The sequence below is a fragment of the Zootoca vivipara genome, chromosome Z2 (assembly GCF_965207765.1).
Source record: "Zootoca vivipara chromosome Z2, rZooViv2.hap1.1, whole genome shotgun sequence".
Classification (NCBI taxonomy): Eukaryota; Metazoa; Chordata; class Lepidosauria; order Squamata; family Lacertidae; genus Zootoca; species Zootoca vivipara.
In genome coordinates this window covers 20903009-20929220 of record NC_142585.1, presented here as the reverse complement: position 1 = coordinate 20929220, position 26212 = coordinate 20903009, and the positions used below count along the sequence as shown (strand labels likewise).

The 26212-nt window shown below is 43.0% G+C and overlaps 1 protein-coding gene across 1 annotated transcript in view; it reads right to left on the bottom strand.

Moving 5' to 3' along the window:
• Window positions 1-552: 552 nt before the first annotated feature.
• The window catches only part of POF1B (POF1B actin binding protein), a 52492-nt gene continuing 26832 nt past the window's right edge, over window positions 553-26212 (bottom strand). The window contains exons 2-15 of the mRNA XM_035113851.3: window positions 25323-25403; window positions 22889-22975; window positions 20286-20474; window positions 18143-18273; window positions 17518-17545; window positions 15748-15822; window positions 14358-14450; window positions 13236-13349; window positions 12879-13031; window positions 11059-11169; window positions 9912-10040; window positions 7633-7709; window positions 6417-6531; window positions 553-3561 (exon numbers count right to left, since the gene is read on the bottom strand). Coding sequence (XP_034969742.3) covers window positions 3541-3561; window positions 6417-6531; window positions 7633-7709; window positions 9912-10040; window positions 11059-11169; window positions 12879-13031; window positions 13236-13349; window positions 14358-14450; window positions 15748-15822; window positions 17518-17545; window positions 18143-18273; window positions 20286-20474; window positions 22889-22975; window positions 25323-25403 — 1404 coding nt within the window. The 3' untranslated portion in view covers window positions 553-3540. The remainder of the gene's footprint in view (window positions 3562-6416; window positions 6532-7632; window positions 7710-9911; window positions 10041-11058; window positions 11170-12878; window positions 13032-13235; window positions 13350-14357; window positions 14451-15747; window positions 15823-17517; window positions 17546-18142; window positions 18274-20285; window positions 20475-22888; window positions 22976-25322; window positions 25404-26212) is intronic.

The window sequence follows — 26212 nt, the reverse complement described above, 5'->3', positions numbered from 1 at the left end:
GCTGGCATTGTGAAAACCTGTGGGGACCTGTTGTGACCCTGGAGGGAATTTCAGTGCAGCTCTAGTCTCTCTTGTACTCCATTCTAAAAAAGCAATAATTGCCCAGAAGGTTTGCCCATCATCCATGACTTCCTCTTCCCCATATTGAAGTCCATTATGGTAGCCCTTTAGGCAATGTTGCGACCTCTAGCTATTCCACATAGCCAAGAGGTTTTGTATTTATAGATGCTGCCTGTCACATATACTTCAATGGGAGGAACTAAGCTCCAGGTGAAAAGGTATTTCATGATATGTGTATGGCAAACCCAATGAAATGGAGAAAAATGCACTTTGCAGGCAAGTTATTTCTGCTCATTAGTGAACCCATTAGTACTAGAGACTACTGCACTGAAGCACATGTATTACATGTTAAAAAATCAGGGGCCTTGAATCCCCCCATTCAAAAATATAATTGACTTTTGAAAAGAACATTTCATACTTGATATTATCATCTCGTAAAGTTGCCAACTTCATACACCAATAATCTAAAAACTTAAGGCGACAGCTAAGAAATCAAGCTTACAAATATATTTATTTTGTTTTAACAAAGATAAGGCTAGCCCCCTGTAAACTGTTAAGGGCTAATTGATACAGATACAGACTGTTATGTGTCAGTTCCCAAAATGACCAACATCCAACACGCTGTGAGAAAATAGAGGGAAGGGAGCGCCCAGGTACCCACAAAACAAATCCCTACAAAAACCTAGTAAAGTGTTATTTTGTAGCTGCATAACCAACGCCACCTCTGCTGTTGAGCTACAAACATCTCCAGTTGGTGTTCTAATGAAATGATTGGGAAGTGTGCCAATAATAACACTAATTATAAAAAAATAATACTATTAATAATTTATTTATTTATTTGCTGCCCATCTGACAGGGTTTTCCCAGCCACTCTGGGCAGCTTCCAACAAATCAAAACACAATACGACATCAAACATGAAAAACTTCCCTGAGCAGGGCTGCCTTCAGATGTCTTCTAAAAGTCATGACATCTGATGGAAGGGCATTCCACAGAAGGCCCTCAGCCTGGTTCCCTGTAACCTCACTTCTCACAGGGAATCGACAGAAGGCCCTCAGAGCTAGATCAAGAGTGTTCAAGAGTGTGGAAAGTGCTCTTGTCCAATTTAGTTCATTTTATTGGGTTCCTAATTGATGGTGCTCCTTGGGTACGCCTCTTTAATTTGAAGAATCTGGGAAAACATTTTCTTAATAAAGATTTTTTTAAAAGAGAGAGGCAAATCTTAAAGTTTGTTCTGGAAAAAAGTAGAAAATACCTAATGCATTTCAAATGGAAACCTTGATTATTTTTTTCCCCCTCCTACAGATTGTTTCTCTCCGTCTCTCTCTCTCTGATTTCTATTTTGGGTGCTGCCCTCATTTTTACCAATAAATAGGCCAATGCAAGGTATGATGGCAGCCAACAAAGCATAAATGGAAGCTCGCCTCGGGTGGATTAACCTGTTTTTGCAGCCTGCCTGGGAATGCAAAATTGAAGGGTAGGGAAAGCATATGCTAGTTGTGGATCAGAAATTGATATGATTTACAACAGTAAACCACAGTTTACTCTGATCCAGAGTTCCAATATTTTATTTAGGTGGGAGTAAAACTGGAGTTATTTTGTTAACAAAACAACTTTGCTGGGCAAAACTCGGGGTTTGTTTCATTTTTTCAGTACTGTATAGAGGACTGAACAAGAAAGAAAAAAGCTCTACATGCAAAACAGAAAATTATATGCTATCAAGATAATAATAACAGTCACAATTGGCAAAACAAATTTGATAATAACTGCTTAAAAGCTTAGTCCCAAGATAGCTGCCTTGGGATATAACAATCACCAGCCACACTCCTCGAAAGCACATTTTCATTATTCTTTTTATCAGCCCACCTCATGTCCTTGAAAGAGTGATCGTGGCGGTGGTGACAACATTCTTGTGCTTAACACTCATTGGCTTTATGGAAAAGCTAAGCCACATGAATACTAGCTGCAACACCAATGTGAATCAGGAAACATGATGTTATTTTGGCAGACACACCAGTATGAATGTTTGCCATCAAACACATCATTAGGCTGATTCTTGGGAAGTGTCGTATACACCCTTCCTGCTATGCTGCCCCACAAGTTTTCTATTTACAATGAGCACTGCCCAAATGGAGATAGGCACCCCTCTATCCGATTGAAAAATCAATGAGGTTTAAGTGCATGGCTAACATGTTTTATCTGTGAACACCACAACCCACCATTACTACCCTATAGCTGTGACCTTCCAAGATTAGGCAAGTTGGAGAAGGGTCCTCATTAGCATTAGCTCGAGGGGGAGCATGGTGTGACTTCTGCACTATTTAAAGCTCCCAATATGGTCACTGGGTGATCACACCATTTCCAAGTCACTTTTGAAAAATGGGCATAAGCATCTCTGAATGGCACCTGCTAATAATCTCCCAACTTAAGTTGATCATGATATCTACCATGGGAAATGGTCCTTTCTAGTCAATTCACCCCAGCATGTCGGGCTCCCCACCCCCTTCCCTTTGACACCATGAAAATCATGCAAGCAAGTTTACTATATACAACTCAACCTTGACTGTTCAGTTTTGTCAATTGACCTTGCACTGCAAAGTGATGAAGTCAACCCACAGACATTGCTAACTATCCAGCATGATGGATTAATTTCAAAAGTGGCACACCTGAACTTTTCGAAAAAAGAGAGAGAGGGAGGGAGAGGAGAAACTCTTATTTTATCCAAAGCATAACAACTTGTGTGTGTCTGTTTTTCAGTGAGATTATAGGACAGGGCAGTAGGGGGTGGGGAATTCATTCAAAAGACAATTTGCTATAGTAGTTGCCACATTGCATGTGAGGGAACACAAGCATCCCTTGATGAAAAGCTCAGTTCATAGCTCAGTGCTAGAGCATCTGCCTTGCACGTAGAAGATCAACTGGTTGAACTCCTGGCCTCTCCAGGTAGGACTGTCAAGCATCCCACCTGAAATCACTTCAAACAGTACTGAGATGGACTAATGCTCTCAGTACAAGGCAGCTTCCTAACATGAGCTTTCCTGAAAAACCATTCACCCACTGCTACTCACCTTTGCAGTGAACTGGGTACATTCTAAGTGACATTCTCTGTTCCCATGGGTCAATGGGGAGGACAAACTTGGCAGTCCCTTGTATGAACTCGTACACCTCAAACTCCTTTTCAAGACACACCAGAGTATCTCTGCTGATGAGCCAATACAATTAAGACTGAAGGAAGAATGTTTGAAAACCACTCATATGAACAATCAAAGCCAAGACACCCCCATTCCACACACACCATTATGTAGTGTGCCTGTAACATTTTTCCCCTAACCGTGACTGTTTTGCGTTTCAGACTTGAAAAATCAATAGGAGAAGAAAAGCAGAAAAATAATGTAACAACATTCATTTGCACATGAACTCCTCTGATCAGCTGTGGCTTGTCCAGGGAACTTGTTCATACTTGAAAGAAAGGAAGCAGTTCTTTAATCAGCCGTATAGGCCTCCTGTTGCAAAACGAAGAAAACACACTATTATTCATGCTTTACAAATGCATACATTCATTAGATTTTAAAAATAATTATTATTTGCAATTTACTCTCAAAGTTCAAGTTTCACATAGCAAATGCAAGAAGCTATGGTTTTGTGCCCTAATCAGTTTAAATAAACTGTAACACCGCAAAGGGCACTTTGCGACATTCTGAAGAAAGAAAGAAAAATCAACTGAAAAACGAAAGATTTCCTGTCTGGCACGCAAAGGGCAACTTCCACACACCCAAACATCTAATTGGGAATGTTGCTCTTATGTAGGTTTAGTTGGCTGGGGTTGTTGTTGTTGTTGATTTTGCATATGAAATCTTTCTGCAATCATTTTACAAACTGCTTTTGAACTCCCAAGGTTTCAAAAGCAGTTGGCCATGGAGCCTGGGGAATTGCTGTTTAAGTAAAAGGTAAAGGGACCCCTGACCATTAGGTCCAGTCGTGACCGACTCTGGGGTTGCGCTCTCATCTCGCATTATTGGCCGAGGGAGCCGGCGTATAGCTTCCAGGTCATGTGGCCAGCATGACAAAGCCGCTTCTGGCAAACCAGAGCAGCACATGGAAACGCCGTTTACCTTCCCGCTGTAGCGGTTCCTATTTATCTACTTGCATTTTGACGTGCTTAAAGTCCCATTGGGTATGCGGAACTAGCTGGGCAGACTTTCAAGATCTGGACCTTGTTCTCAAGATTTAGGATTAATACGTCTTTTAACTTTTGGCACAAATTTTCTGTACTGGGATACATCCATGACAAGCAAGTCTTTGCTGTCAAAACCTGGGTCTCACTCCATATATCCTAATTTCCCCGCACTGCCACTACTTCTTGTCTACAGATGCCATTGGGAGGGCTCATGAGGCCTCCCTTGTTGGACCAAGAAGGCACCCACACATGGAAGGCCATCCCAGATTTCTGCCAATTGCTCACCTCAGCACCCCAGCCCAGGGTGCCACATCCTATAAAGTTTGGGAGCCACTGACGCAGATTACAACCCAGTTCATGATATCCAGCAATCTGAAAACAATGTCTCAGGACAATGTCTTGGGGGAAGGGCCGTGGTAGCAGAGCAGCAGAGCTTTACGTGTAAATAGTCCAACATTCAATCCCCAGGTAGGGCTGGGAAAGATTCCTGCTTGAAACCCTGGAGAGTGGCTGCCGGTCAACGTAGATACTACCAAGCTAGATGGACCATTGGTCTGACCTGGCATAAAGCAGCTTCCTATTTTGATCCAAAAGGGCTGCCCAGGAAGAAATGTTGCATATGGGCTGTTGCCCACACCTGGGAAACCCTAGGGTTGACATATGTCCAGAATTTCCCAGACATATCCAGAATACTGTAGTAGGAAGCATTTGGCAAACCAAAACCAACACAACAACTTCTGTGTCTGGATTTTCACTTTTTGAAATATGGCAACCCTAGGACAGTGTTTCTCAACCTTTTTTGGGCCACGGCACACTTGTTCCGTCAAAAAGATCACGCGGCACACCACCATTAAAAGACGGGGCAAATCCTGGGGGTTGGGAATGGGTGGGGGACTGAGGAATAGGGAGGATGAGGTTGGTGTACTTGCTGAGAGAGCCCTCGAGCACCGCCTCCGTCGTCCTGCCTGCCGCCAGCCCCCCGCTCCCTCCTGGGCTGGCCGCGGCTGAGCTGGGGCTGCTGCTGCTGCCGCCACCGCCGCCTCCCTCCGGCCTCCCCGCTGGTGTAGCCGCCGCCGCTGCTCCTTGGCGGCCCGAGAGCCCTCCCCGGCTGGCGGAGGAGGACGGCGAGGAGCCCACCGAGGTGGGGCGGCTGCTGCTGTTACTGCCGCCGCTGGACGGGGCTGCTGCTGCTCCAGAGTCCCCGCCGCCCGGTGCCGCTGCTTTCTCCATTGAGCGCGCGGGGAGAGCGCGAGGAGGCGGCCTCGGCCATGAAGCGCTGCCTCGCTCAGGGAGCGAGCGCGAGGAGATGACGGAGGAACACCCTTCGCGCCCTCCAGACTGACCCGGCCGGCTTCCTTTCCGGCGGGTCAGCGCTGCCTATTGGCGGCCGCAAATCGCCCTTCTCGTTGTCTCACGTTGCGGCACAGCAGCCACCGTCTCGCGGCACAGTAGTGTGCCGCGGAACAGTGGTTGAGAAACGCTGCCCTAGGATATCCCTCACAAAAGGTAACTGTGGGGAACCCACTATGCCCATCCAGTAAGGACACTATTATCACTAATTGAAACCCAGTTAGTTTTGCTATGGCCTGATAAATATTGGCGTATGGTAACAGAGGTGTTTAACTGGTAGTACCAGTGTTGTGGAATGCCCTCCCTGCTGAAATGCGAAAGGCCCCATGGCATTCTACTGGGTCCTGAAGACACATTTGTTTAGGCAAGCACGCCCGCAACTTGAACTTGACATCTTATTGCTTTCAATGCCTTTTAAATGTCATACTTTTAAACTAGCTTGCTTTATTTACATTTTAATTACAGGAGTATGAATGTTTCAGTGGAATTGTTTTATTGTGCATTTTAATTATGTGTGGCAGTGGGAAAAGAGGTGTCGGAACTCACCACGAGTGCCTCCCCTTGTTCTCTTAGAGTGGCAATGGTAGCCATCTGAGAGGTGCCGGAACTGAGTTCCAGTGAGTTCCGGATGAAAAAAAGCCCTGGATTTTATATGGATTTTATAGTTGTAAACTGCTTAGAAGCCATTTTGGTACAAAAGCAGTATATTACTTAATTAAATTAATTGTTTTTTCCCTGAGAATTAATAATGCTCAGAAGAACAGTCGCTGGAGTTGTACATCTTTCTTAAAAGTGACTTCCAGAACAAACATTCCCCTAAGGATAACTTACCTGCTTCCACATTTCTCCAGTTTTTTCAATTACAATTGTCTGCGATTCCTTTACAGGTGATGTGACATTGTAGTCATCAGACAACAGGCCAAGGATGGGATACTGATTCCTGTACCTGGAATTTCAAAAGGATCTATCAGCATTGCTATTTAGATACCACATATAGTGTGCAAAACATTCTGGCATCAGATCCGCACGATACATTTAAAGCACTCTTATACCATGGCAACAGTCTTGGCTTCCCCCAAAGTATTTAGAGACCAGTAGATTTTATTAAAGGTGCTGAGGGCTGTTAGGAGACCCGTTCTCCCAATCAGTTCAGAGCTACAATTCTAAGAGTTCTCTGAAAGGAGGAATGGATTTGTAGCTCTTCTGTTCTGTAAGGTCAGGAATGGGAAATCTTTTTGGCTCCACGGGCCAGATCCTTAGCAGATTTATATTATATTTCTCAAATGGACAGAGTCATCCCAGTACGTTTCCAAGCACAATTCAAAGTGTTGGCGCTGTCCTTTAAAGCCCTAAACAGCCTTGGCCCCAGTTTACCTGGAGGAGCGTCTCCACCCCCACCGTTGAGCCCAAACACTGAGATCCAGCGCTGAGGGCCTTCTGGCGGTTCCCTCCCTGCGAGAAGTGAGGTTACAGGGAACCAGGCAGAGGGCCTTCTTGGTAATGGCACCCGCCCTGTGGAACACCCTCCCGCCCTGTGGAACGCCCATCAGATGTCAAGGAAATAAACAACTATCCGTCTTTTAGAAGACATCTGAAGGCAACCCTGTTTTAGGGGAATTTTTAATGTTTGATGTTTTATCGCATTATTATTATTATTATTATTATTATTATTTCTGTTGGAAGCTGCCCAGAGTGTCTGGGGAAATTCAGCCAGATGGGCAGGGTATAAATAATAAATTATTATTACGCCTTCCAGTGACATGAGACCATTATGACATCACATAACTGACAGGTAGGATGTTCTGCCCACCTGCCAAAATTCCTTGCATGGGCTTCCTAAGAGTTTGACAATAAGCTGATAAGTGCCAACTCTATGTGTGACATCAGGTTTTGGGCGGGTGAGTGTGACTTCTCCAAAACACCCTGGAGAGTCAAATGGAGAACCAAATGGGCTCAAGGTTCCCCACCCCTGCTGTAAAGCATTGCACACACCTGCAGCTCAAGAGAGACAGTCAGAAAGAGAAAGAGTTGCATGCAGTGCCCTTACTTTTTAGTGATGATAGTCTTTGTTACTCCTTGGGATGTATTGTTTGCTAGTTTTTCTTGCTTCAATCTGAAGATTTCCTAAGAGAGATATATATAAATTTAATATTTTTTTAAAGGCTGTTTCACTCAAAATCTTTGTCAAGGCATTAACACGGTGATTTTCACAAGTAAAATCCAATTCTTTGAAAGGTAGAGGCTTGTCATGACTAAAGAACACTTCATATTGAGATATTGGTCAAGAGGTTGCTGAACTATGGTTAATTAGCCAGGAAATATTGAATGGAAGAAGAGGAAGGAAGGAATGCCATAAAGATGGAGGTTGGAGGAACAAGACCTATGTATTTCTCGGCTTAGTAGGCTGATACACACATACACACATGCCTGAAACAGGCCAAACTAAGGCACCTTGGGAACATCAGAGGTTGCATTGAGATGCATGTATAATATAATTCAATAGGTATTCCATTTATATTTTGGGCCATGGTCTTATATTGTATACTCCATATTATGCAGTGGGTGATTTTTACAATAATATGTTTTCAGGGTTCACAGCAACAGCATTTCCTTAACAGGAAGAAGAAATTAAAGCAATAAGAGGTTAATAGCTGCCACCCATTTGTTGAACAAGTACAAAATGAGTTTGAATCCTGGAGATCTCACTATGTGTTTGGGAAACTGCTGCATTGTTTACATAGTGGTATTCTGTTTGCTATCACTTAGTGGGCTTTGCTTGTATCATTCAACACATTTATATCAACAACATTCTTAACTGGGCTCCTTTGACCAAGCCAGAGCATTGGCCCATCTGCCTCAGTATTATTATGAGTTTGGGGTGTTAAGTTGGGTGCCAGACCCCACACTAATCAATACTGACTAGCAATGGTTCTTCAAGGTTTCAGATAGGTAACATTCTCAGTCTTGCCTGAAGAATGACCCTGGGATTTCCTCTGTGCTAGCAGATGCTCTATCGCTGAGCCAAGGCTGGATACAAGTGTTTACAGTATGCTTGTTGTTGTTTGTTGTTGTTGTTGTTGTTGTTGTTGTTGTTTAGTCGTGTCCAACTCTTCGTGACCCCATGGACCAGAGCACGCCAGGCTCTTCCACTGCCTTCCGCAGCTTGGTCAAACTCATGTTCGTAGCTTCAAGAACACTGTCCAACCATCTCATCCTCTGTCGTCCCCTTCTCTTTGTGCCCTCAATCTTTCCCAACATCAGGGTCTTTTCCAGGGGGTCTTCTCTTCTCATGAGGTGGCCAAAGTATTGGAGACTCACCTTCAGGATCTGTCCTTCCAGTGAGCACTCAGGGCTGATTTCCTTAAGAATAGATAGGTTTGATCTTCTTGCAGTCCATGGGACTCTCAAGAGTCTCCTCCAGCACCATAATTCAAAAGTATCAATTCTTGATCAGCCTTCTTTATGGTCCAGCTCTCACTTCCATACATCACTACTGGTATGCTTACTAAATGCCAAATTATCTCACAAGGAAGGAGAAGAAGGCAGACTGGAGCAATGGGAAACTCTTGAGACTTCTGTTCTGTACTGGTGTGCCTGTCAACCTCCATGCAGACATACAAACCTTGTGTTGCTGAGCATGTAGACAAATAAAAGGCTGGAAAGTCAAAATACTGAACAGTTATCATGAAAGCACTCCAAATCATGCTACACGGGCCATTCCTTGATTTATCTGCTTGCATTAAGGAATCAAGAGAGCAGCAGGAAAACCCTCTCTTTGGGGAAGGGTCATAGCTCCATGGTAGAGCATCTGCCTTGGAAACAGAAGTTCCCAAGTTCAATCCCTGGCATCTCCAGGTAGGACTGGGAGAGACCCCTCCCTGAAACCTAGGTGTACCACAGCCAAGCAACAGACTAATGGTCTGACTCAGTAGAAGGCAGCTTCCTGGATAGCTCAGTCGGTACTGCATGAGACTCTTAATCTCAGCATTGTGGGTTCAAGCCCCACGTTGGGCATTGCAGGGGGTTGGACTAGAGGATCCTTGTGGCCCCTTCCAACTCTCCATTTCTATGATTCTATGTTCCTAAAACATAGCTTATGGCTAATTAAACAACCTATGGTCTTTTGAACTGGGGAGGGTTTTTTGTTTTGGTCTGTTACCATGTTCTGTATTTTTGTGTTTTTAGCTTGTGAGAACCACCCTGTGATCCTTGAATGAAGGTTGGTAAAGAAATTTAATAATAATAAAAATAAAAGTGGGGGAGACTGCCTGGGCAGTTCCAAACAACTGCCTGTTGCACCACAGTCTGCAAAGCAGCGCTACTTACATCTTCCAGCTGCTTCAATGTGGCATCTCTCTCTTCCAGCCTTAAAGTCAGGTCTTGCAGTCTAATCTGGAGGTCAGTGTCATTCCCCTGCTTCCTTGAAAAATCCCGCTGGAATTCACATAATTTGGACTAGAAAACAAGAGCAGCAGGACACATGTTGAGTCTCAAAAAGGTAACTCAGATACATCCTTTTTTTGTTTTAAGAAAACAATTTAAAAAAAAAAAGCAAGCGATAAAAAGTCAAGGAATAGAACTGGAGAATATGGGAAAGCCATATTTCCAGAGCGAATGTAGCTAGAGCCAGGGAGTCTCCACTTTGAATCTCACCTCCTCTGCAGTGTGGTTACAATAATACTAACCCCCTTTCATAAAGGGTTGTTGTTGCAAAAGCAAGCAAAACTACTAACTTAAATTTTATTTTTTAACACTGGGAATCTTTATTCTGTTGCTTATTAAAATAATGGTACCCCACCTTTTTTTTATTAGAAAAAAGTATTTTCATTGAACCTTTCAGCATAGGATACAATAAAAAACAAATTAATCCAAATAAAAATACCTCACCTTTTGGACCCGAAGACACCCACCCAGAGGCTTACAACCCTCAGAATAAAAACAAATATTAATAAGATGCTACAGCCAGCATTCATAGCTAGTAACAAGAATTTTCACACACCCAGTGACATCGGGAGATTTGTGGTTCAGCTGTCCTTCTGGGTATTCTTATGTGCAATAGTAGTTGTGTGTTTAAAACTGACTGGGGCTGTGCCTATGGAGGGGGTCGACCCACTTTGTTCATTGCACCCCCCTGGTTAAAATCCCTCTTCCTTGAAGCTGCTATTTGTTCCATGGAGCAGGTAACAGCTTTGGGTGGAGGGCAATTTAAAAGGCAAAAATGATACCAAAGGACAGGGCTAAACAACACTGCCAGTGCCCATTATTCTTACTATTAAAAGGTTAATAGCACCCCAGTGGCTGCCATTTACCTTTTTAATAGTAGGAATAATTTTAGAAAGCTGGCAGTTCAATCACTGATTTCCCGATGCCACATCCACTGTGGCCCTGAGCTGCACAAACACAGAGGTGTGCTCGAAGAGGTTCGATGTGGACTTTCTCCCCCTGTGGTTTCCCACAAGGAAAGCTGACATACCCTGAGGTTGCGGATCTCCCTGTCCTTATCCTCTCTAAGCTGGTTGATCATCTCCACATAGCGGCTGGATAGTTCGTCAACGGTGGTCTGGCCTGGAGTGTTAGAGGAAGCCTGTGCAAGAGCAAAATGCTTAATTTAGTTTGACTTTTGCAAATGGCACAGGTGATAAAAAGCAGGGTCACTTTCACCGACATGGAAATAGCTCTGTCACAAAACTGATGTTCAAAGAAATTTCCCTCATCTCCCTCTCTCGCATCTCTGGAACCAGTTGACACCCAAGGAAGCTGAATGTTGGAAGAGTCAGGACCTATAAAAGAAAATACTTCTTCACATGGCGCACAGTTGAACTCACTGAGTCCACTCCCAACGAAGGTGGTCATGGCCACAAGCTTGGAAGGTGTTAGAAGACTGGACAAATTCATGGAGGATAAAGGCTATCCCTGGCAGTGGCTATCAATCAAGATGGCTGCCTCCACAGGCGGAGGAAGTGATGCTTTTGAATACCAGTTGCTGGAAACCACACGAGGGGAGAGGGCTCTTGGGCTCGGGTCCTGCTTGTGGGTTTCCCGCATGCATCTGATTGGCCAATGTGAGAACAGGATACTGGACTAGTTGGGCCATTGGCTTGATCCAGAAGGCTCTTCTTACCTTCTTTTATTGCTACATGCAGCCTAGAACTGCCTGCCAACCAGCAGCAGTTTGCCAAGGGTTCTCCAAGATAGATTTTACTTGTTTTCAAACCACACCACATTCCTCTTTTTTAATTAACTGGAGGCACCAGAAGCTGCTGTGGCTAGAAGCAGGAACCACTAGACCTGGGCACTGTTGAGAAGAGGATGCTGGACCAGAAGGACCATTAGCCTGATCCAGCAGCCAGATTCTTCTTATGTTCTTATGCAAAGGATGGTGTAATTCTCATCACCAGAAGGACAATAAAAGGCTTCTCTGCATATACTGCCTATCTTGCTGGTTTGACCAGAAAACAGCAAGTATTCACTGACTTATGGCTCATGGTTGTAGCATAGTCCTTAGACCACAGGGGGGCAACCTGAAGCCTCTCATCTGCATGCAGCTCTCAAGCCCAGTTTCATGTGGGTGGCAACAAGGGAGAAAACGGGGTTGCAAAATGAGAAAGAGGGGAGAGCTCTCTTTGCGTGCTCTGCTTTGCATGCAGAAGATCTGAGATTTAACTTTCACCCCATTCAGATAAAGCTTGGGGGTGCCACTGTCTGAAACTCTGGAGCACTGCTGTCAGTCAGTGTGGGCAGCATTCCCCCCCCCCCCGCAAAGTTTATTATCAGTATTTCATTTTATAATGTATATAAAACAGAGAACGATTACATCAACAGACAAAAATTAAAAGATGAAAAACAGAATTATGAAATAAGGCACACAGAATGAGTACTTTGCAAGTGAGTTAAAATCACAAAGTCCAAGTAAACACTGTCAACTTCATCAGATTGTCAAGTATAGCTCCAAATTTGAGTGCAGGGAATATTGAGCTGGACGGGCCTATGCTCAAGGCAACATTCTTCCGCTCCTAAAAATGGAGCAGCAGAAAGCGCATGAGAGAGCAAAAAGGGCGACCCACCCATTTTGGGCTCCAGCACCTACCAATATTGGCATTTGCCCCCCACCCCCCAAGTGCCAGCACTCAACCCTTGACCCTCATTCCTTCCAAGTGAATGAGGCCCTTGGCAAGGCAAAAAATAACAATAAAAGGTTCCATGTGCCTGGGTTAGATTACTGAACTAAGGCTGGAGAGGCCCAGTCACTCGTCATTAGGCCACATGTTAATGGAAACAAAGGCCTGCGTTTACCTGGAGTCTCAGATTCTGGATTTCTTGCTCCAAGGCTCGCTTGCTGTATTCCAGGTCTTTCATCCGGAACTCTCGGTCTCCGTCGTTGTGCCGGAGAGAGAGGAGCTGCTCTTCCAGCGAGCGGCACTTCAGAGTGTACTCCCTGAGGGCTTGCTGTGAACACACATGGCAGGAAGCAGGTAAGCTTAGACAACCTGGGGCCAATTTACCACGGGGAATGCTGTACCTTGCATACCCCCTACCACCAAGATACTTTGATCCTCAGGGCAGGCACTCTTAACATTGCCACATGCTCCTGAGGCTCAACTTGGGTCCACTGAGATTTATTGTTTCAGTCCAATAAGCATGCAAACCTACCTGCTGTTGGCGATTATTCTCTCGCACCGAATCCAGAAGGGTTTCATACTCCTTTACTTGGGACTCTTTAAAAGCCAGGTCTTTCTCAAGCAGCACTTTGTCAGTTTCTAGTTTCTGTGAAAGCAAAATGCTCATTATGAAAATGCCTTTCTTTTTCTTTTTTGAAAATTCAGATGACAATTTTGAAAATTCAGATGGGCCTATGCTGATATGATGGTGGACGCGTAGGACCAAGAATTCTAATGGGGAAACTAACGTGCTTATTGCAAACCTGAAACTCCTCCTTACTGGGCCCAAAGCTAAAAAGCTCTCAGGTGATTTGAATGATAGCCAGGAAGTAATTCAAAAACACAGTTTGAAGGACAGCGGAATAGGGACACATACTACAGTTCTATCAGCAACTGCAACTCAGTCACATACTGGTCCAAGGGGACTGTATCCCAAAAAAGAGCTGGTAGGACTAGGAACCTTTTGGGGGGCAAGGGTTCTCTTTTGGTATGTATTTTATTTACTTATTTAGAACATCTGTACTCTGCACTTTGGCTGAAAAAGCTCCCAGAGTGGCTTATATGCAATCAATTAAAACAAGGCAGCCCTTGCCCACAAATCTAAAAGAAACAGCATTAAAGAAAAAAGGGAAGAGGAGGGAAGAGGAGAGAGAGGAAGCAAGCTCAAGTTCTCAGCGAAGGACTCGCTTCTGAGGGATTGCTACAGTGCATGCCTAAGGGTCACTCTCAGAGAGGACCATAAAGCACCCGTAGCCTTTTGTTTGATCACCCAGAAACGAGGATGACAAGTTCCTACAAAATGCTTGAGAAGAAATAGCTAACATGAAGTTTCATTTGGAAATGCTGAAGTCATTTGCCTCTGCCCCCCAATTGGACAAAGGAAAATTTGTGTTTATCAAGAACATGTTATGTGACGGTGGTCTTTTGAAATCAAGGAGGGTTTCAAAAGCAGGTAGTGTACAGCAGAAGGGTCTGCCATGCAAGCAGGGGCAGGGGTCAACAATTCTGGTGGTTGCACCCTAAGTAGATTTGGGAATCCCAGTCTTGTACTGTATATCAATTGATGAACTAATCAAATACATTTGGACACAGACTAACCAGGACAGTCACTCACCCCTAAATCATCCTGAAGATGAACAAGCTCTTCTCGAAGGTTGTTGAATGTAGCAAGGACAAGCCTCATTGACTTATCAGCTGTTACTCTCATCTAGGAAAGAAGGAGGGAGAAAGGAAACGTAAATTTCAGGGTCATTTCGGAGAAGCAAAATAATCTACTTACTCCAACTAAGTTCTACTCAGAATAAGCCCATTAAAATTAATATACCTAAGTTAGCAACGTCCACTATTTTCAATTGGTCTTCTCTGAGTAGAACTAACACTGGATACAACCCATTAATTCAAAGTAAAATAAGTTGAAGGTGCTCTGTAAAAACACACCCTTGCATCTGTTTGTCTGGGATGTAGCAAGTTTTATCCTCTTAGTAAGAGCTATACAAGGCAAGCCAATTTCAATGAGTTCTGCCAAAAAGAAGAAAAATTAAATAGCCCATTCAATATCATGGGGAAAGTTAAAAAGTCTACATCATTTTTAATACTGAATGAGAGGCATGACTTTTCATTTTTCAAAAATGGGATTCAGATTCAGAACCCAATCTATATCTGCCTCTGGAGTGCTTCAAAGCAAATCAGGGTGTTTTCCAAAGCACTGAATCAGGATCTGAACTGAATCTTATGGTTGTTGTAAGAGATGGGCAAATCTGTATCCAATGTACACATTTTTGCAGAGTGTTCTCCCCTTACAAAGTACATTATTGTATGTTACTTTCACTTATACATGCATGTCTATGCACACTTTACCCCAATATATGCATTTTTGTGCTTGGCACTTGGCTAGACAACTGTGTTGCAAAATTTGAAGAACTGCAAATTGGAAAGAATAGCTGTGTTTAGTCCTCATATTGTTTTGGGAACTGAATTGGAGTGAATTTCTCCCCCAGCCCTAGCTGGTGTACATCCCTAAAAATCAAAGTAGGTAAGATCTCCCCTTTGCTGATTTTTATTTTATTTACACTTTTGTTGCGAATTGGTTTGATTTATAGAATTTATATGGGCTTGTAATCCCAGCACACACACCCCTAAAGATATAGTGTTCTTCCTACCTATTCTACCTTTCTAGCCAATATCTGATTCCTGATTATAATTTTAAATTTGTCCAGACTTCGCTGTTGCTTGTTTAAAAATATATTCTGATTGTTGTATGCTTAGAAGTTAAAATAAAGAATACAAAATAAGACTAGGGAGAAACTTGGCATTTTCAAATCACGCATGTAAAGCATGGATCAGCATCCACAATGGAATCTGATGATTTGTTCAGACAAGTTGCTGCAAATGAGAAGGATGTTATTTTTTAAAAAAGTGTTTTCACAACACAAAGCCAGGCAAAAATTCCCTTTTAGTTTTTGCAGATTTCTTTCCATCTCACACCCACATACGGAATGCCCTACCTCCAGGAGATAACGGATTTGTTGCTTTGTTGATTCAGAAATCCCTTTAGGAATCAAACTCTCAACATCTTCTGTCTATTAATTTAGAAACAAGAGACAAAAAAGACAGAGAGTGTGTATTAGACCTGGTTCTTATCTATTGATAGCAGCAAAAAAATAAATAAATCATGGAACAAGCACAAAATATTATGAGCAACTGAAAGACGCAGAAAGCAGAATGGCAACAGACTCTTGTTGTCTATTAGAGTTAAATGCCAGGTGGGGCAGAACCACTATGCTAACTCTCTGGCAGGTTAGTCACTGTTGCTTGCTAGGAGGGAGAGAGGCAGGGCAGCACAGTGCAAGCACCCTGGCAGAGCCAATATAGTGTTCTTGCTGGTGCATCTGCATTAGCTGACCTCTCCACACCCTTGTACCTCCCAGTTGGCAACAGCAACCCACCAGCCATGACACTAGTGAAGCAGCTCCACCCAACACAATTAGCCTCTTCTGGTAAAAGGACTGTGAGGACTGGAAAGTGCAGTATCTCTGAGGCATCAAGGGACCTCATTAGGTTCACCCTCATTAGAGAACTTGCACCAGGCATGTAGTAAGGGAGGGGTGAAGGGGATGGGCCGCCCCTAGCTCCACTCTGGCAGGGGCAACGCCCCCGGCCCCTGGCCTGCCCCTCGCCTCTTCCGCCCGAGCAGGAAGAAGCAGAGCGTGCTACGGAGCGGGTTGCTGGGTGACAGCGGCAAACTGCAAGCAAGCGTCTCTGCGGCTTGCTCACGGTTTGCCGGCGCTGCCGGCAACCCGCTCCATAGTGCGCTCTGCTTCAGAGCGCGCTGGCCGAGCAGAGCAGCAGCGCCAACCAGATGGACTGTGCATGTGCAGACATGCACAGTCCATCCTGGCTCGCACGTTGTGTGCTGTGATGTCAAGACGCATGTGCACTGTGAAGCAACGCCCTGCCCCCAGGGGGTGCCGCCCCGGGCAGCCAAGCGGCACCGTTCGCCACTGGCTTGCACCTCAGTAATTAGTGAAGTGCACACTTAGGGATTGTGCTGAAAGGAGGAGCCCCTTGTGAAGAACTTCAGACAATGTAGCCTTTTTCTTCAACCAAGCAAAGAAGAAAAATGTCACAAGTTTTCAGCAACTGATGGACTTAAGCAATTAAAGTATTCATCAACTTTACTGCAGCCATCCTGTAAAATGTTTGGTTACAGGCCTAGCATGCAATGGAGGATACAGCCTGTATACTTTTGGCAAGCTCATTATCTACAACTTGCTAAGAGCATGGCGGCCACTAAATCTTTTGCACACTCAATCTGCTCAGCATGGAAAGAGTCACTTCAAATAGTTTTTGCCCATCATTTTGTTAAAATGGAATTATGATAGAAATATGTTATAGAATATATAATCCATCTATGGTTTCTTAATCATTTAAGGAAGCATTAGTTTGAACACCTAACCATGGTTCAACCATGAGAAACAGGTTTCCTTTCCATGGTTTGCGTTAAGAAACCATAGCTAAGGCACTTTCCCTACCTCTTCAGCCTTTGTGCTTGCAATTTGGCAAGCAGGAATTACAATTATGTGTCTCCACACCTCGGTCCACAGGCTAGGGCTTAATTCAAGCAATCAAAAACCCTGGTTTCACTTATACCAGGTGAAAGATAGCTAACTATGGTTAGGTTAATGTCTGCACAAGTTCAATATATTTGTTGTGAGATTCACTGGACTGCAGCCATGGACCACTGATGGAGGATACTAAAAATCTTTAGTACTTACTTGATTCAGAGAGTCGATTTCATATCTTCTGTTAAGAAAAACAGGACATCATTAGCACAGAGTATTTCCAAATGCACATAATTTTCATTAGCCAACTGTGTAAAGTTTTCAACATTTCTTTAAACTCCTCTTGAGTGATTCGGATAGAGGTAAGCTTTCATTCTACAATATAACCTTTTTGTTTCTATAGCTGCAAATGCAGACAGAAGCAGACAAAATGCATACATTTATAAACATGAAACACACACTATTCAAAATACACACACACACACACACACACACACACACATGCACACAGTCCAACTGTTCATTAACTGTGCCTATTTGCAGAAAGGCTCCATAATGATTAACATGTATACAATCAAACACAATTTTCAAAACATGCTCCAATCATGAAATTTGGATTATGTGACTGGTTGCAGAACTGGGGAGACTCATTTTCAAATTCAGAATTCGTGACCTCCTGCTTTCTAAATTCATAGAGTTTCTTAAAAAAACAGGCAAGCAAATGGTTAACTACTTGCAAGCAGAATGGAGTTGCAGAATGCAGCTGAACTGACCATCCCTCCTTCCATCTATAAAATGTTGACTAACATTCCTAAGATAGGGGTAGGCACAAAGTTACCTTCCGCCTAGCTTCTCGACATGCTGGAATAAACAGCTATAGAGTTCGTTGCTCTTGCGGTGCAGTTCTGCCAGGAGCTCGCCAAAGAACCGAGAGTCCAACTGATCATTTACTTCATAAACACATTTCACCTGGTAGGAGACAATAAAAGACAGCTTTTGGGTCTGCTTTGCCCATGAACGTGGGAAATGATTTGGGGCATTTGCCTTTAAAACAACAGCAACAACAACATCCCAATGTGATTAACAGAAAAATGTTAACAATTAAAACATACTTATAAACAATTTCAAATTCAGTACAGATACCCAGACTGCATAAGAATCTCCATTTAAAGAGTCTTGTTTGGAAAAGAAGTTATTCAATTAAGTGCCGGAAACACAATAGAAATGGCAGTCTGAAGCAGTACAGTGCATGCGACCACCACAGCCAATACAGAAAAATACAGGAAAATGTGTGTGAGCAAACTGGAAAGAGGAACTTTGCTAGAGATTAAAAGGACCCACATGCACTTTAAAATCATTATGACTAATTATTGCCTGCAACCATATGAGCCTGCCCTATTTTTAAAATCAGCATCCAAGGTTTGCTCTCTGGTCTGCTGGTGAAGCCCTAAGGATTGGTGTCAGGAATGGGGTCTTCTCAGTGGTGGCCCCACATTTCTGGAACACCTCCCCTGGGAAGTACATAAAGGCTCATCACACCTAAGAACTCTTCATGCATGCTGATTCCAGCTTGCATTTTATTAATGCCCTGTGTCTAATATTCTTTAGCTGCTGCTAGCTTAAAACTAATGGTTAAATATTTAATTTGTTGTATTCATGGGCTGTTTATATTTTTTATGTGTTTTATTTATTTTTTGTGTGCCTTGTCAGGGCAGTGTACCCTGGAAGGTGTGCTATAAAAAAATTTAAATCATAAAATAAAATACTACTTTCAGGGGATGAGAGCTCCAACTTTGTGGGGGAAGGGTGCAGAGAAGATGCAAAAGTAAAGAACTATAGCTAGAACCCCCAGGGGCTCATTGAAACAAGCCTAGTCAGTTAAAAACTTTGTGTGTGAGAGAGGAGACAAAACAGAAGAAAATGATTCATCCTTATTAGACTCCCTTTCTTCTCTTCCACCCCCTAAACACACCAGAATAAAAGCAGCAGTATAGGCTTAGGAAAGCCACCAGCTTCAATTCCAGCTGTTCCCACAATGTGCATTTGACCTCCTGGGGGGCCTAAGGCCTGTTGGAATATTCTGTATTTAATTCATGTTATTAGAATCCAGTCTTCTCCTCTCTGCCCGCAAGCATTCCACCTTAGTACGTTTGGTTTCATAATTCTGTGGCTAACAGCACTTTTCTGCTAAGGTACTTGCAAAATTGCCTGCGTTTTGCTGGAGGCAAATGAACACACATTTCAACTCTAGTTCCCAATACCATCAGCACAGAAGCTCAGAGCAAGAGTGGTCCTGTGCTACCCAGCTGCACAATTCTCATGTTGCAACCGTAAGCAAAATGGTTGAGAAAACGAGATCCAGCTTTTATTCTAGATGCTAATAGCAAGTGTGGAACTTCATGTAGCAAAAAACAAACAAAAACCCTCCACTATCCATGCAGAGGAGAGGAGGCTAATAGCAGGCTCAGAAGAATCCCAAGCAGTGTCAGAAACTCAGATACAGTACAAGGATAGCATCTGCCCTTGGGGGCAACTTCAAAAAATCTCCCATCTAGTATCTTGAAGGGTAAAATGATAAAACACGACAACAAAACTGCTCTTCCGTCATTGGGTATTGTTAGACAATATAGTCATGAAGTATAATTATCAGGCCCAGTGTTTTTTATTCTCATCTTTTATTCTCTATTTAAGAATAAACTATGCTTGCACAGGGTCCAAGGATAGCAAATAAAAAGCAGGCAAACCAACAATACACATCTTTATGTATTTCTCAGCAAAGACCACTATATCTAAAGACTAGGCCTAACCACTGTAAGCTTCATTGGGCTGGGATTTTCCATACAGCCACTTCTCAGAGCTTCCCACGCAAGTCTCCACTTGGTTATCATCAAGCCACGTTATCATCAAGCCACGTTGCAGCTTCAGAAGACTCAAGAAACAAGCAGAAACATTTGTGGGAACTAAAGAGACGCCATTCTTACCGGTTCGCAGGTCTGAAGGGTGACCTTCTTCACATTCCCACTTCCGAAATCATTGACACAGATGGGATTTATGTCATAGCAATTGCCCGTCTGGGTTTGCTGGGTTTGCTGGCACTGCTGGACCACTTGGACATGTTCCACTGGTTGGCTGACTTGGCACTGGTCAGACTGGAGGCCATATTGGTATTGCTTTTTCATTAAAAGAAACAGAATTCATTCAGAACTGAGGCATTGCACTCAAACCCTTCCCAGTCATAACTAGTGGTGGGCCAATGTTTCATAAAGTTCTCGTGAAGATTCGTCAACATTATAGTGTACATTTTTTGTCTAATATGCACTTTTTTGCAAAGCAATTTTCCCTAATACAATGCATATTTGTATATTTTGTATCTATGCATTTTGTATATATTTGTATGTATTATATGACGTTTACACTTACACACGCACATACACACACATTCTATATTCCACATTCCATTTTCTATATTCTATATTGAGTATGTATATTTGTGTTTGTATATATGCATTTATAGGCACTCTTTGCCCCAGTATTTGCATTTTTGCACCTTAGTACATTATTTGAAACATCACCACTAGTTATTTAAATGCTTCTGAGTAGCCAAATGTGCTTCATTTGATACAGAGGACACACCCACACTTCAAGTTTAAACAGGTTTGTAAGGAATCCAACATGAGAGCTTTTTTCCATTATCTTAAGCTTTTATCTCCATTATAGCTTCTTCAGATTACCTTTGAAAATTGGAGCATGGCACTGACAATGCTTTGCTAGAGAAGTCTTAGTTCTAGAGTTCCTTGATTGAGAGTCAAGACTCCTGAAGCATAATCCTGTGCACATTTACTCACACACTATGTACAAAGGGTCTTATGCTCAGGTAGAGCATGCATCAGATTGCATCCTTAAAACAAGTTTGAAAATGGCTTAGAACTTGTGGTGTTGACAAGTCCTTAGAGGAAATGCCTTCCTCCACAGGGTGTTGGGTCTCCAGGGCTAGATCTCCATCCTCATTTTCCCCTTGGAACACCATGTACCTGCCTGACCCGAGTTTTGCAGACTCAGCTAAGGAGGAGCTCTATGGGGCCTTCAAGGTGATGCAGCTGCATACTTGCTCAAGCAACCTGGAACGCAAATCACTTTGCAGGCATCGTAATGTAAATCTTTAAGATGTGGAGTCAGATTGGCTGAGCTAGGGGGAAGGGTTGGAAAATGTCCATCACTGTCATCACGGTCTTTGATGTCTGTCTTCAGGTTGCCTCTGTTGCAAAAACACTAGTTGAGACCACATTTTATTGCTCTCTTGCTTCTGGCTTTTACCCAGTTTTGGTGCTGCAACCAAATACATGTCAGCTCCTGGTCAACATGCAGACTCTGAAGATTCTGATGTGGTCATCTCAGATTGCAAACATTTTCTCTGCGCTGCAGTATGTGTAATTAAACATTTGGTGCTGTCAAGCTAGGAATTCAAGACCCTACTACTAGTTCAAAAGCTGGTGATTAGTTCTTACTGGCTGTATCTTCTTGGCCAGTTTTGTTTTAATCATAGCTGCCAAGTTATCCCTTTTTTAAAGGGATTTTCCCTTATGCTGAATAGGCTTCCTCGTGAGAAAAGGGGAAACTTGGCAGCTATGGTTTTAATGCAGCCTTTGCCAACCTGGTGTTCTCCAAATATTTTGTACTACAACTCCAATCAGTCTCAGCCAGCATGGATGTACTGGCTGGGGATGATGATAATTCTTATCCAAAACATCTGGAGTGCACCAGGTTGATGAAAGCTATTTTAGTGCCCTAGCTCTGACCAGTTGCTGCTTCCTTGGCTACTGGAACTATTAAGCAAGGCTGCTAAGAAATCCAAGCTCCTTTTCAAGTGCTGAGACTACTGGTTTAGGTCTCTAGGTTGGTTTCTGTGCCTGAGTCTACATCCCAACTTGCTCCTTCAAACTTTGCCTACCTAATTACCTACCTACCTGACCTGAGATTTTGCAGCTAGCTGAAAATGGATTGCCTTTGGGGACTGCCTAGGATATATGTATTGCTTTTGTAGGGTGACTGATATTTCTGTCAAGGTTAGAATGGTCCATCTACACTTCCCTTCTCAACCTGCATACATGGAAATAGATAAGATATTCAAAATACACCTCCAACTTCCCTTCCCAACTTGCATACATGGAAATAGATAGGTATTCAAAATACACCTCCAGTACCCTTTTCCCCACAAGGAAACAAACACCGAAAAAGTATTTCTCTGGAACATTATACTCCTGGGGGAAATGGGGATTTCAAAAACAATACTATCCATTCAGTCTTTTAAAAAGGTTTCCATTCATCTGTCGCAGGGACAGTGTTCATTGCAAAGGCAGGACTGAAAAGCCTGAAAAGAAACAGGTGCTTCTTTGTGTCCAGAAGATCAAACAATAGTGAAAGGGGAGTGGGTAGCAGATCTATTTAGGGATTCAGACAACTTAAACTTAGCTCTGTTCTTATTGGCTCCTGACAGCAAACCTTAGATCTGAGAAAACTACTTTTAAATATTATGAGGTTGGGGTTTTATTGGTGAAGATTCCTCTTAAAAGCTAGGAACTCTTACCTGTTCTGGATTTAGCAGTTCATATTTTCTTATTGTCTTTTCATATATCACCTTATTTCCATCTCTCAGAAGTGGAGACAGGGGCTCCTGCAAATATAAAACAACCGTTACACATTTCATAAAAGCACTTGTGTGATTCAAAGCAGCAGCAGCAACTAAGAAATAAAAGGGGCTGTCTCTATTTGAGTTCCAGACGGAGATGTTAAATTGGAATACAGCGATATTGACCAGAACATTTTCCTCTCAGGACCGTTTCCTGTCACTGGGGTTTGTTTGTTTTTCTGTGGGAGTGGGGGAATTCATTAAAGAAATGCATTGTTTCATAAAATTAACTGGTAACATAATGAATAGATACAACAACAGTTAAATTGGGCGATTAGAGGGAAAACAAAAAGCAATGGCAGTCAAATCTAAAATCAAAGTTGTAATTAACTTTTTTCTCATGAGCCTATCCCTAGGGAGCACATATATTTATGTACACAGCTCTCTAGGCAGGCAAAAAATAATAATGCATAAAGGAATTTTTAGCAGCTTCAGCTTTCTTAAAAAGCAAAATAACAGAAAGTGAGTTGCCATGACTTAAAACCAGGTCCAAGGCCACATTCCCCCATGGGCAGTCTTTTGGGGGCCACCTTCTAGCAGTGGGAAGCACCAGAGCGGAAAGTAGGTAGAACGATGGATATGACTCTTCTCTTTAGATTACATTTCTCCCACACAAGAGCCAGGAAGTTCTTTATGCACACAATGCCTCTTTCTACTCTCCATCCTCTGTTCAGGCAGGCAAGAGGCATTGGTGGTGAGGGGTGTGGCCTCAGGAGAGTACTGAGAGTGGGTTATGGGCTAAGGCCTGAGGATCGCCTCCTCAATTTAAATCACTCCATTGGGGGGGGGGGGAGAGAGAGAAGCAAGATCCACTTCATTGGTTCTGCTGTTAGCATTTGAACTAGCAGGGACGCGGGTGGCGCTGTGGTCTAAACCACTGAGCCTAGGGCTTGCTGATCAGAAGGTTGGTGGTTTGAATCCCCGTGACGGGGTGAGCTCCTGTTGTTCAGTCCCAGATCCTGCCAACCTAGCAGTTTGAAAGCACGTCAAAGTGAAGTAGATAAATAGGTACCACTACAGTGGGAAGGTAAACGGCGTTTCCGTGCGCTGCTCTGGTTCGCCAGAAGCGTCTTTGTCATGCTGGCCACATGACCTGGAAACTGTATGCTGGCTCCCTCGGCCAATAACACGAGATGAGCGCCGCAACCCCAGAGTTGGTCAAAACTGGACCTAATGGTCGGGGTCCCTTTACCTTTACCTCCCTTAACTGCCACCTAGTAGTATCCATTCAATCAGGCTGAAGTGAAGGGAGAGGTGGGAAACAGGGTCCACACCCTCAGTTCACATGAGGGCTCAGCTTCATTTGAAACCCCCTCAACTGTCATCAAGCTGCAGCTATACCATCAGGCTGCAGAAGAAAGAGTCAAGAAAATGATACCAGGCCTTCCTCTCTCTGAACAGCTTATTTTCAAGCTGGTCATCATAAGAACTCGATAACTTTATGCACTGATGCCTGAGTTTCCTTCTTTTGATTTCTCCTCATCTTAATTTCCTTTCCTGTTGTGACTGAAAATTTGAGGACTGTTTTGTTTGCTATTGATTTCCCCAGGAGCTTTAGTGGCTAAGGATCAGGGTAGAAAGCTTTATATAATTTTTAAAAATAAAATAAAAAATGTTTACAAGTTATTTCAATGAAATAACTTCCAAGTAAAGCCTGGGTTTCTTTGCACTGATTTTTAAGGCTGCAATCCTAACTATGTCTATTCAGAAGTAAGTCCCATTGAATTGAATGGGGTTTACCACAGGAAACTGGAGTTGGGACTGTAGGCTTACCGGTAGATGGCAACACTAGACATACTTTCCTGAGAAGAAGACCTTCGGGACACAATGGAATTTATTTCCGAGTAAACATGCATAGGAGTGTTTTGCAAAGTGTGTCTTGTTTATTACTTTTTAATCAACCTTTTCAGTTCAGCCCCTTTTGACTATTTGAAAAATGTATATAGCACATAAAGGTTAATGTGTCGTGGTTGCTTTCTTTTATTTTTTTCATTTTGTTCTACAAATAAATATGACATGATAAATGAGATCTCAGATTAATTCAAGGCAGTGACAAATTTTCAGGTTTCAGATTGTTTTGAGGGAATCCGAAATCCCTCTGCTAGTGAGCTTGAATTCGCTGCTACTGGAACAAAAGGGAAAAGGGAAAAGCTGAAAGGGAAAGGGAATATAAGTTTGAATGAACCTGTCTGAGGGTTTGCAAACAATGACTCTGCCCTGTAATAAGAGTATTAAATCTTGCAAAAGTATATCAAACCTTGTCAAACCCCAATAACAGCTTGTACCCAGCTTTTGGGGAATATTAACCATTATGAAAGCAAAGCTTTCTTACCTGGCCAGGATTCTCCAATATAACCCTCCGGACACTGCCTTGGGAATAAGGAGACAATTTCAAGGACGGAGATTGGACTTCCTGTAGGGAAGAGAGAGGGTAAACATTTAATATGGCTGTGCAGTAAAAGAGAACTGTTCTAAGGGGAGTGGAATCCTCAATGCCTTTCCTTGATACCAAGCAAGCAGATTACCCTTTAGCAGTTGGTCAACAGCACAACCCTAGGCATATCCATTTAGACCAGTGCTTTCCAAACTTTGGTGACACACTTTTTAGACAGGCATCATTTCATGACACAGTAATTCAGTTTTATTAGCAAACTGGAGGTTAAACTAACCCCTTTCCGGCCCCAGGAGGAGCGTGGGGAGCATTCACACGATACACTTACACACCGCAGCCAACATACAGTTTGGAAAGCTCTGATTTAGACACTAAGCCCCACTGAGTTCAGTGCAGCTTTCTCCCAGTGGGATAGGGGGAGTAGAAAATGTGGTGCCTTACAAATATTGTTAGACCCCCCCCCCAACCCCCATCAGCTCCAGTCAGCATGAGAAGTAGGTTCTGCATGATTTGTGTAAATGCATGGCAGAATTGGGGCATGTGGTGTGTAACTGTTAATGGATGGAATGTTGCATTTTGTGAGTCAGGATGTGCCTTATCAAAAGAAAGGCAGCGGAAGGAAAGGGCCCTTGATTCTAAAGTTGTTTTCAAAATGTGCTGCTATAATTTTGCTTTGCTTTTCAAGAGGGCATTGTTTTATTACTTTGTTATCATTTAATATTGTACTGCATTGTATTTATATTGTAGTTTCTCAATGTCTTTGTATATACAATACAAACAAACGTACAGTATTGCGTTGGTCATTTTGTAAACTGCTTAAGACTGTCTTA